Genomic DNA, 12,265 nt, shown 5'->3' on the forward strand with positions numbered 1-12,265 from the left:
GTAAAACAGGTTTTCTTAATTAAGTATATTACACAATATTAGTGAAAATTTTAAATGCACCTGTATCTACTCTTAAAATGAGCAGATGGGTGTCTGACACTTTTTTTAAATTTGTAATTTTAAGGGGTAAAAATGTGTAACAAAAGTGATTTTGGTACCTTTTTTGGTCCTTTATAACTTTTGAACTAATTAACATAATCAAATTTTTATAAATATTTTGGATACATCTCCCAAAATTATGAGACACCTGTTTCGTACTTTTTTAAAATTCAGTCCTTTTAGGGTGTAAAAGGGAGAAAACTGTATTTATGGTACTTAGCACATAAAGAAAACTTTTTTCGGTTTATTGAATTATTCTTATTAAATTTATTGAATTATTCTTATTAAATTACGGACTAACTCTATAATAATATTATTTTATTCAAACTCATTGAGCCAATTTTTATAAAATTTCAAAAAAGTAGTTTATTTACTCACACAAAATAAGCTATTGGTATATTATTTTGGAATTCGAGTACTAAGGCCTATATAGGACCAAATTCGAGTAAATTGTTTGGTACCTTTTTGAAAACACAATTTTTCTCGAACAAATTAATACATATTTGAATCGTTTGAGTTTTATATGTTATATATAGATTTAAATACGGAACATTTTGTAAACTTAATTCTCGAAAAATTATATTTCTAAGCGAAAAGGGAAACATTGTACCCTTTTTATTAGTACCTACTTTCCACTTAGGTAAAATTTATTCCACTTTTGGTACTATTTCCTCCTTCAAATGATACTCTATGTATGTTCTTTAATATGAACTCAAAACACATGATTATTAAACATACACGGTCCTCATTGAATAAGATTCTTTAAGAGACAACTTTTTAGTACTTTTTATCTCATAAATTGTACTTTTTTAATTTTCTAAATTATTCAACCTAGGAACATTAATTTTAACATACACGGTCTTGACTGAATAATATTCTGTAAGTGGGAACTATTTGCTACTTTTCTATTTTTCAAATAGTACCTTTTAGATTCTTTATAATGGTTAACCGGAACAAACGGTCCTTATTAAATGAGAATTTATTGAGAGAGATTATTGTACCTTTTCGTTTTTCCGGTGGTACTTTTTGTGTGGAAGCTAAATGAATGAAACTAAAAATAAAAGCTTCTTACTGAATGCGAACGTGATATTGAACGTATAAAACTGAAACATTAAAAAATGTTTAATCAATTTTAATTTTCTATAAAAGTAAACAAAGGGTAGCGAAGCACCCAGGGTATGCTAGTCAATATAATAAATAACATCAATATCACATCAACATCATATTGCTGTTATTATTGTTTTTGCATTCTATCGGTGGTTTTGTTTTAAGCTTCTATTTATTTAATTGCGGACAGCGCAAAAAACGTGTGAACAGGACAGACGCAGAATACTATTGAATAAGTACGATTTTTGCCCCTAAAATTTTTTAATAGCATCTTTTTGCAATCTTTCAAAAAGTTACGAAGGTGATAAATTTGACTGTGTTTAAAGGTTTAAAAGATACATTTCATAAAAAGACTCGAATTTCAAAAAAGTACCAGACGTCCGATTATTTCTTATTTATATATTTATGTTTATAGTTTTCTTCGTTTATCCCTTGTCGTATGTGAAATCGGCTTTAAGTTACATATAATCAGATACATAAGTACTTTATTTAAAGTTTTGTCATTTTGTTTGTACATTTTATTGAATTAGATATGATCAGAAAATGACACTAAGCCGAAATTATTATAAAAGTATAATACCAATACCAAATACACTGGTTTCCCGATTTAACGAATACTCAGTTTAGCGAATTCGCGATTAAACGGACGGGAAAATTGTTTCCATTGAGTACCTTATATTACGAATGAATGAGTAAATTTTTTACTCGATATAACGAATTTAAAAAAAAAATCTATAAAAAGAGGTAAAAATTATACGGAAAGATAACGAAACTTCTTTATAAACCAAAAGCAATAACATTAAGATTATATGTAAGTCAAATTCCCAATATATATATATATATATATATATATATATATATACTAATTATCTAATAAATTTATCTTTAACCTAATTATATCTTAAATTTCATTTTCTACTTTCATTGCTTAAACTTACATTTTACTTAATTTATCAAATTTAACGTTAACTTAATTTCAAATTTTATTTCAAAATACAACCTAATTAACTTATTATTATTTAAAATTAAGGTTAGGTTTACTTAACTTTTATTTAACAAGTAAGGTTGCTATATTCTTGCCTGTGCAGAATCTTCAAAACCCTCCACCAAATATTTTTAAAATAAGTTCTCTCATATTTTAAATAGAAAACCCCAATATTTAAAAAGCTTAAGTCTGCTACCAATGCAAAATTTAATGAACATTACAAACACCATTTTATTATAAATTTGGGAAAAGGTTATATTTTTAAATAACAGTTAGTTTTGTTGAATTACATTGCGATACAATGGAATATATACTTATAGTGTCGGAAAATTATATTATAGAAATTACAAACGGAATGACAAACTTATATATACCCTTCTCACGAAGGTGAAGGGTAAAAAAAGGATCTTGTAAGTTATATATGTCTTGTCTTATTTCAACTCGCGGTCCATTAAAATGTCGATTATTTGCAGAAAATGTAAAAAATAGATTGACCGTTTTAGACTTTGGTGGAAAATGTATTGATCATAAGAGAATTTTATTGCTTCCTAAATTATAACAATATAATTATAACATTATTTTTGTTTATTTCGTTGAAGGATTAATCGTTCCAAAATATATCTCTTACAATTTCATGGATTGATCATAAAATTTGTTAAGAACTACAAAAATATTTTAGAGTCCAACATTTTACAATTTTTGGAAGTATACACGCAAAAGAAAGATGTTTGGCATGGTTAGGAAACTATTCTATGTTTTTTGTAACAATAATTTGTTGTCATAACCAAACAATTGTTATTTTTATGAACTTCATCAATATTTTAGTTACTGAAAACATTTATATGTTTATGACAATTATAAATTTGAGAATGATTCTCTGAAAAATATTTATTTTTACAACAGATAAAAAATGATAATTATGTAAATATATTTCTTTAGAATCATTTAAACTATCAAATAATCATTAAATGGTAGAATTTTACACGCTTATGCATATAATGTTTAATATATAAGTAAAATACGTTTACTATTAAAAATATTTGGTATCGCCATTTGTATATCAGTTGTATGGTTTATCCGTACTAGATCGGATTAAATAAATTGTTAATCAAATGCAGTGTTAAAATAATTTTGAAACTTTTCTTACATCGTAAATGCGGTTCGCTTTCGCAACGACTTCTGCAGCATACCCGGGTTGAAAGCGATTTATTTCTTTGTGTATGCTTACGTTTGATTTCACCAACCGAATTTTTTCGCTTTATGTGAAACACAGGTATCTAAAAATTCTGATATATATATATCCTTATATCTTTCGGGTATCACCTTCTATCGCTTTTAACTTCCATCGGGTTATTTCTATTTATGTTTGCAATAAAGTTGTGGCACGAATGATACCGAATTTATCAGTTCTAATTCAAAATCTGAACACACTATTTGCACTTGGAGTTTCTTCACAGAAGTTAAAACGCGGGAAAGGATGCTACCATATTAAATTTCGTTGCTCTTCCTGAATAATGAACGGTTATAAAAATAATTATGCTGGGAATGAAAACATTCATACCATCAAAAAGATCGTCGATTAGACCTGGACAAAAGTCTTGATTTAATCAGAAGTACAAAAATCCAATCAGATCCAGATTTCAGAATTTATCGTAATAATAAAAACGTCAAAACTGATAATCTGACCCCAAAGGCGTGGTCTTCGTGTGCCAGAGTGCTAAAACGACAAAAAAAAACCTACAAGAGCAGCGCTTTCGCGCTTAGGTTCTTACTGCTCCTAGGAAAAGCAAAACCTTTTCAATTCCGACGGTTTTCAAAGACGACCGAACATTAACTGAGCCGGTTGATAAAGCTAACCATTTAGCTGAATTATTCGTTAGCAATTCTTGCTAGCCAGTAAGCGATCAACCACTGCTCGAGCTCGAAAGGGTATCACTATACACTTTTGGATTTGAATTTCAACATAATTAAGTCTCCTGGACCAGATGGCTTACCGGCACTATTATTGAAGTAGTGCTCTTCAACGCTAGCGAGAATGCTAATCTTTTAAGCATTGTGTAGAATGCCGGCAAATTTCCTTCAAATTCAATTAATGGGTACCGCAAGGCTCCGTTCTCTTCCCTATCCTATTTCCTATCTTCTATGTCAAACTTCTAACTCTATCTAATATTTTGTGGATGACAACAATATCTGTCATTCTTATACATTCAATTATAGGCCTAGCCCTTTAGAGATTGGGGCAATAAGGCGCTATATGAATGAATCGCTTAATCACAGAGTCGATTTTAACGCCCACAAGTCTCAATTTTGTTTCTTAAAAAATAAACGCTTGGCAGATAATGTTGTTCCATCTATACAGATGGGTGGTGTAAATGTAAAGAAATCGGAAACTCCTTATTTCCTGGGCATGAAAATACAGTGCGATGTTCGAAGGAATAAACACATTTTTCTAGAGTCGAAAGAAGCATTCCAATGTCTTGGTTTTTTAAAACGGTGTAAGATTGTTCTTTTGTAACATAGGTCTTTCTTCTAGAACACATCTATTTGTGGTAGATTGGCCAGAACATCACAGGGAAAATTCCTTCTTCAGCAGCACTCTTCGTATGTAGAATAAACTTCCTGCAGAAGTATTCCTGCCACTTTCGATATAAGAGGCTTTTAAATAAATGTCCACAAACACTACTTCCTCTATTCTCCATCCCAAAACCTATTTTCCTAGTTCCAACACAATGCTTCGCATAAATAGGGGTCATTCTTTGAGTGCTGGTCCAAAAAATATATATGTATATAAAAATTCTTGAAAATCTGTTCAATTTCTTCTTAGTACTTTTTTATTCTTTAAATAGTACTTTCTGGATTTGGTATAATATATGTAGTATAGATCTTATCAATATAATCATTATTAAAAACAAAATGTTTTTTATTGTTTCCTTTTCAGCATCCGGGGAACTCTGTCAACAATGCTTATGTTGTCAGTCAATTTTGGAATTTTAACTGGTTTTATCTTGTCCTCTTATTTAGATTATCATCTAATACCATTTTTGACGATATCTTTGCCAATTATTTACTTAGTTGGTTCATATTTCTTTCCAGAAACGCCGCAACATCTATTACATAAAAAAAACTATAATGATGCTGAAAAGTCATTTAGATTTTATAGAAATTGTAGCAGTGACCATAAGCCCCAGAGTGACAATACTTTTGACAATTTTAAATCAAACATTGACAAAAATAATCAAGAGACATCTTTATCGTATCGAGATTTTTGTAAGTACACACCTATATACAATTTATCAAAAAAGTACGTTCACATTGATGAAAATTGCCTTGGGTGAAAAAGACCGATATTCGCATTTTATTTACTTTTATTAAAATTCATGTCGTATTTTGGTTTTAACCTAAGTATAATAATTGTGATTATAATTTTTTTTCTAATAAAAAAATACAGTAACAAAACCAGCCGTTAAATCAATTATCACCGCCGCCGTCTTACTATTTGTGAATCAATTTAGTGGAATTTTTGCTTTTGTAAATTACATGTCGAATATTTTTGCCGATTCTGGTTCTGCAATGGATCCCAATACTAGTACTATCATTATGGGAACTTTACAAATTGCCGGAACATACGCTGCTACTTTATTAGTAGATACATATGGACGTAAAATATTAATGCTTTGGTCAACTGGAGGTATGACTGTAGGATTGGCCATATTCGGAGCGTATACACATTTTTCACGCATTGCCGATTTATCTGGATATTCGTTTGTACCGCTTGTTCTTATGGGATTCGTTGTATTTGTCGGTAATATGGGGATGATTGCACTAACATTTGTTATTCTCGTGGAGATTTTTCCTGTAAAGGTATTAATAATAAGCAATCTACATGTACTTTAGGGGTGTAATCAAAAATTGGCCAGATAACTGCGTAGAAAGTATACTTTCCCATAATACTTTTTACACATAGTTGAACGTTAAAAGTAACGTTTTATTTATGGTTTACACCTTCGATCGACAGACATATACTACCACATTTTGCCTTGTATAAGTGAAAGATCAAAAAACAAGAAATGAGATATTATTGTTATCTCATCTTTACAAATATGAATGTATGGAAAACTGAAATTAAGAGATATTATTAAAGGCCCAACTATAATATAAATAAGCAAGCTTAAGTTAATGATAAAATAGAACGAAAAGTCTCTCATATGCTTAAAAAAATCCTAGGAATCTTTTATGTGGCTATAATGTACTTACGTGCATTCAAAACACTTTAGCTCCATTTGCTCATTTATGTGCCACACGTAATAAAAAATACATATTTCAATTAATATTTTATTGAAAAAAATTAATTTTCTTGACAATTTTAATTTTTTCTTTTATTTTCTTTGTGTACAATAAACAAACAATTAATTTCGTACTGAATGTGCTTTCAGTATCGCTCTTTGCTTAAGCAAATAAAATTTTACGAGACTCTCTTAAGTACATTATAGTTTGTCACATATGTACAAACAATTGATTTAGCACTGAATGTTCTGTCAGTATCGCTCATTGCTTAAACAAATAAAATTTGGCGAAACTTAAAAAAAACTCTCTTAAGTACATTATAGTTTGTCACATACGTTTTTTATGTGTTCGCACAGTTGCTTAAGCTGACTTCAGTTTATGTAATCATATTATAGTTAGGCCTTTAAGCTTGCTTATTCACATTATAGTTGGACCTTAAGGTAGAATCAGTAGAGAAGTACGTTCTCAATTTTACATGACTTGAGTTGTCACAAAAAAGAAACTTAAAAAATATTAATAAAAAAACTTTAAAAAAATATTGAAATTTTTGTTGTGAAGAAAATAAAATTGTATAAATTGATTAAAAAACCAATAAAAATCAAGAACAGGATACAGAAGTGTGGAATGCTATTTGCGTTGCCGTCCAAAAATCATGTTATGGTATTTTTCGTGCCTTTTCATTTGAAGATTTTAAAGTTTCTCTCTTTTTAGTTATTTTCTTTTGAGTTAACAAGGCGAGAGAATTGAGAACTCTCCCTACTGATTCTACCTAAAACAAAACTAATATAATATAATAAAATATAATATAATTAAAATTTGAGCTTATTAACTATACTTTTAATTAAATATACATAAACCTATTAAAGGAATAGATTTAACAGAATTACATATATATTTTGGTAAATTAATGTAATTGCAACTTATGTTGAAAGAACACTTCAAAATGTTAATAGTTCTTAAAACTACTAAAAATGTAGTGTTTATGCTTAAAAAGGACTAATTATTGTATTATCCATCTCTTCATTAATATATTTTCGTTCATATTCATTGCAAAAGCAAGAACCGAGCGACGACACAACCTTCTTCATCTACAGCTCAAATGGCAGCAATTGGAACCACAATCGCACAACCGATAATGAAATTTCATACATTTTGTATGGAAAGCTAAATATCGTCTTGTGGTTTGCGGCATCGTGGTTGAGATTGATCTTAAGATTAATGCGCATTATTCGGCATGTGTTATTATTAATGGAAAATATTAAATGAAATAAATAAAACAAGAAAAATAATATGTCTGTTCCCGTATTTTATTCAGAATAATTTTTTCATCATTTCTTTTTATTTCATAAAAATTAATTTTAAACAAAACATAATTTTGCTTTGATTTTTTCTTATAAATATCAATAAATGTGGTCTGTCGCATAATTTTAATTCGTCGCTCGCTCTTTTTGTATTATTTGTTGACAGCGGTTCCAATTGTAATTAAGCTGTGAGTCTGAATTGTGTTTGCTATGCGTGTGAGTAGTCTGTGTAAATTTAATAACGGAAAAAAGGACTGTATATAGGAGTTACCGATCGTGGGTTTAAATCAAGCAGTAGTTATTCGCTAAAATTAGTAGCTATGTCATATATTTGATATATGTGAACGTATCACTACGATATTAATAGGACCGGCCTTAAAGTTCTACCTCTAATGTGCAAATGATCCTTTTGAATAAAAAAAATTATATTATAAAATTATTTTATTTTTCAGATTCGTCCGATTGCTGCATCTGTCTCAATGACTACATTAAGTTTTCTGGTATTTGCTATGCTTAAAATATTTCCATTGTTCATGGATTCCTTTGGTATTTCTATAACTATGTGGTCCTGTTCCACAGTCTGCGGTTTAAGTTTTATTTATCTGTTCGTATTTCTAGTTGAAACTAAGGGCAAATCTATGGATTGCGATTAGCATACATATTTTGTGACAATGATTAAATATATATTAACTATGTAACTACAATTATACAAGTTTTTTAATTAAACATAATTAGGATAGTTCATGTTAAATCATGTTTGATTTTTCGTCTCCAATTTTAATTAAATATGTGACTACTTACCACCGCCCCATTGTGCTTCTAACACGCAGGTGGCAATTTACGTATAGGAATTCTCGATACTCTGATCATTGCTGCCTCGTTGTTTAATTTCTGAGATGCAAAAACATAAATTCGGTTTAAACCACGGAGATGGGATGACCTCTGTTGAGTCGGCAACAGCACCTAGAGACGTAACCGGTAGACCGAAGTGCGAATCCATCAAATAAGCCGAGACCTTGTTCCAATTCGTGTCAAATTATTCAACTCAAAAAAATTATTTGGATAAAATTTGCATCAATGTTAGTACTATTGGATAGTAGTCCAGACATAACATTTCAGCTCAATCAGCCGTAACTAAGTGTAACTTTTTACCTACTGATCCTATCAAACGATGTCAGTCTACGCAAACCCCCTTTATAGTTAAATGTCGGTTTTTTATAAACACTGATAAAAAATCATTTAACATGAACAACATTTGAACAATTTGTAAAAAAGATAATTCATTTATTGTAATTTATAAACATTTAGGCATGTATGGTGCTTATATTTAAATGTTGGTACAAATAATTAAAAACAAATAAAATACCTACATACATATGAATTTGAAAAATAATTAATAATGACATTTAAAATATATACATTAAAATAATAATAACACTCACTTATGGTAGAGGAAACATTATAGATAATACATATTTATTAATTTCAAATAGCATTAAAAATTATTAAGAAAATTGTTGCTCATCGTTTTTTTTTTTTTGCTTTATAGATTAACACTTTAAAAAATTGAAAAGTTTACTTAAAATTAAATTTTTTATTTGTAGTTTTTAGCATGAATTTCTTATGATACTACATTATTTTTAGGATTCACTCTTTTTGTACGAATATTTGCATAAATAATGTGATTGTGTATAATTATATTCTAAATGGTAATAATTATTATGACTACGTTACTGTCACACACATAATGTAATTTGTGGCAACAAGATGTAATTTGTGGCTTGTTGCATTAATACAGTTAAACTATCAATTAATCTAATGTTATTATCACGTCTTGGGGCAGCGTATATATCGGAGAACCGCATAACCGAAACATCTAAATACCAGAAAGAACATCATTAATACTAGAGTGTTCAACCAAAGCGGAGAGGATGAATTCTGGGCTTTGAGAATTTCCTCATAGGGAATGTACTTTGTGTTATTGCTCTTGCAGACTTCATAACTACTCGGTTGGCTGCATCTACATGTTAATGTAAGGAATCAGTTGTAATACATGGACAAGTTATAAGTTGTGGCACTTACTCTATTGGTGGACCTTCACTAAATTCCAATATTTGCATATTCTGATATGCGTAGTGTATCATGGAGGTGTAACGTATCCAGCTTAAAAAGTCGGGAATACGTGTGGATAAATAACCTCCAAACAATTGTGTGGCAAGTGTATAAAGTGCACTCAGCGTTATACTAACATTCATATCCATGCAACAGGCGCCAATGAAAAATCCCACACTTTGAGCCACCATTGTATTCAACAGTAAAAATATTAACATTAAGAAAAATAATTTAAAACTGAAAATAGGAGCAATGATTTTAAAAATTATTTTTTTTTTTTGTTTGTTTTGGATAGAAATTTTGGAAATGTTGTGCTTGTTTTGACCGCTAATCATCTGAAATGCATTCAGATGATTTTACAGTAAATATATATATTTAAAAATGTTGCATAAAAAATAAAGGAATGTTTAATAAAAAGCAAAAAATAATCTATATTAAACGATCTTACCTAACACAGCCCAACATCGGATACGATATCATGAGATAAACGGTTGGCAATGTTATAACTAACGGTAATTCTCCAAACATTTTTGCCAGATAATAAGCTGACAATCTATACGACCCTGAACGTCTTTCCTTATTAATCACTTCACGTTCGGATGGAACTTTAGGAATGAAAGTCGAAAGAAAATTAGATCTGTTTGCTATTTTCTTTTCAGTACAAACTTACACGAATTAAGAGCGCCAAACAATGCAAACAACATCCAGTAGGTTTGAGAAAAAAACATCCAACCCTGTAGATCGTGCAAATACTCTTCGGTACGAGGAATATCAAACCATATTGCACCGGCCATCAGTGCCAAGCCTACGGTTTGAAACCAATTCAGTTTGGATAACATACGAGATTTAGCTTCTTTAAAATTTCGACTTGACAGCACATGAAATTGTGTGTAAAATCTTGTGGGATAGTCAAGCCAATCTATATTGCGGCAATAGCTTGATGCAGAGCTAAAGTTAGATTGCGAGTCGCCGCCATTCCATAGTTGTTGAGTTGCCTCCTCGACACCATTAAGGTCTTCATGATGATGCTGGTGTTGAATATCATGATGATCGTCTTTGTAATAATTACTGAGTATATCGGTGATCAGAGCATCATGTTGTGACGAATGTTTGTTGTTGACATCAATGGGAGCAATTGAATGATGATTCTTTGGATTTGTATTCACGTGAACATTTATGAAACCACTTTGTATAATACAATTTCTATTTAGAAAGTTGCCGTGAGATTCTTTTGCGGCCACAAATAATTTTTCGCGGATATCGGGGTTAGATTTCAATTGTTCGACTAAAAATAAAATAAAGATTAGGTTTGTGTAAAGAATATTTCTGATTAAAATAGAAAACTGTATTGTTAGCTTCTTTTATGGTTTCCAAGGTGGACAGTTAGGCAGAGTGACACGGCGACCATCCACGATCACATACAGTAGACGTCCACTAGTACGAATTATATAGTGTCAGGCCCTTTCGCAGTACCGAAAAATTCGTATTATTGAATAACACATTTTGTATGTTTAAATTCAAATATTACATATAAAATATAGGATTTTATTTATTTTTGTTTTATTTTTCATGAAAAATTACATAACGAAACAAAATATAATAAATATGTATTATTTCAAATTTCTTGTACATAAACAGGCATAAAAGGGACATATTTACGTATACGAATTGTTAATGAAAGTATCGTGAGTCCAATGGTTGAAATGAGATATAGAAAGTTTTAAATTTTAATGTTTTTTAAAAATATGTGTGTCAAAGACAATTTGCATGTACATATCTGTTCTAAAATGTATAAAACATGGAATATACTTTCAAAAACAATTCTCTAATTTGAAATTTTCTCTTAAAAACTTGGAATAGTTAAAGGATCACATAAAGTAATGATTAAACCCATTTAAATGTGGAGTCATACTACTTTCAAAATTGACAGTTCATACATATATAAATAACATTTTACTTATTAGAAAATCCATAATTAAACATTGATGTTTATTACTTTGTAAAATGATTCCTACGGCCTTTTCAATAACAGCGCTTATGAGGCTTCAATATTGTTCTCATTGGCGATATCATTCTCTTTGGTCATCGAAATTACAAGAAAATAAATTAATTTCACTAAATAATTGTTGATTTGTAAATATACATGCAGTAAATTGTGTGTATAGGACTTTTAAAAATACAATACATTTGTAATAAATACAAAAAATTTCAAAATTACTGAGCTAAAGGTGAGTGGTACCGAAATCATAAAATAAAAACATAATAAAAACTTCATTCATACGGAAATAAAACCGAAATTCCCATAAAAATGCGTTATTCGTACTATCGAACAGAAAAATTGTGACTTCATTCGTACTATAGAGTAGACAATGCAACA

At 29.7% G+C, this 12,265-nt stretch overlaps 2 protein-coding genes across 2 annotated transcripts in view; one reads left to right on the forward strand and one right to left on the reverse strand.

The window, feature by feature from the left end:
• LOC111679006 (facilitated trehalose transporter Tret1-like) overlaps positions 1-8,498 on the forward strand; it is a 9,498-nt gene extending 1,000 nt beyond the window's left edge. Inside the window, exons 4-6 of the mRNA XM_023440486.2 lie at positions 5,130-5,458; positions 5,640-6,052; positions 8,229-8,498. Coding sequence (XP_023296254.1) covers positions 5,130-5,458; positions 5,640-6,052; positions 8,229-8,429 — 943 coding nt within the window. The 3' untranslated portion in view covers positions 8,430-8,498. The remainder of the gene's footprint in view (positions 1-5,129; positions 5,459-5,639; positions 6,053-8,228) is intronic.
• A 575-nt stretch (positions 8,499-9,073) lies between these two features.
• LOC111678996 (ABC transporter G family member 21) overlaps positions 9,074-12,265 on the reverse strand; it is a 3,560-nt gene continuing 368 nt past the window's right edge. The window contains exons 2-5 of the mRNA XM_046954915.1: positions 10,559-11,231; positions 10,337-10,493; positions 9,859-10,125; positions 9,074-9,796 (exon numbers count right to left, since the gene is read on the reverse strand). Of these exons, the coding sequence (XP_046810871.1) occupies positions 9,604-9,796; positions 9,859-10,125; positions 10,337-10,493; positions 10,559-11,231 (1,290 nt within the window). The 3' untranslated portion in view covers positions 9,074-9,603. The remainder of the gene's footprint in view (positions 9,797-9,858; positions 10,126-10,336; positions 10,494-10,558; positions 11,232-12,265) is intronic.

This window comes from Lucilia cuprina, chromosome 2 (assembly GCF_022045245.1).
Source record: "Lucilia cuprina isolate Lc7/37 chromosome 2, ASM2204524v1, whole genome shotgun sequence".
In the NCBI taxonomy this organism is placed as follows: domain Eukaryota; kingdom Metazoa; phylum Arthropoda; class Insecta; order Diptera; family Calliphoridae; genus Lucilia; species Lucilia cuprina.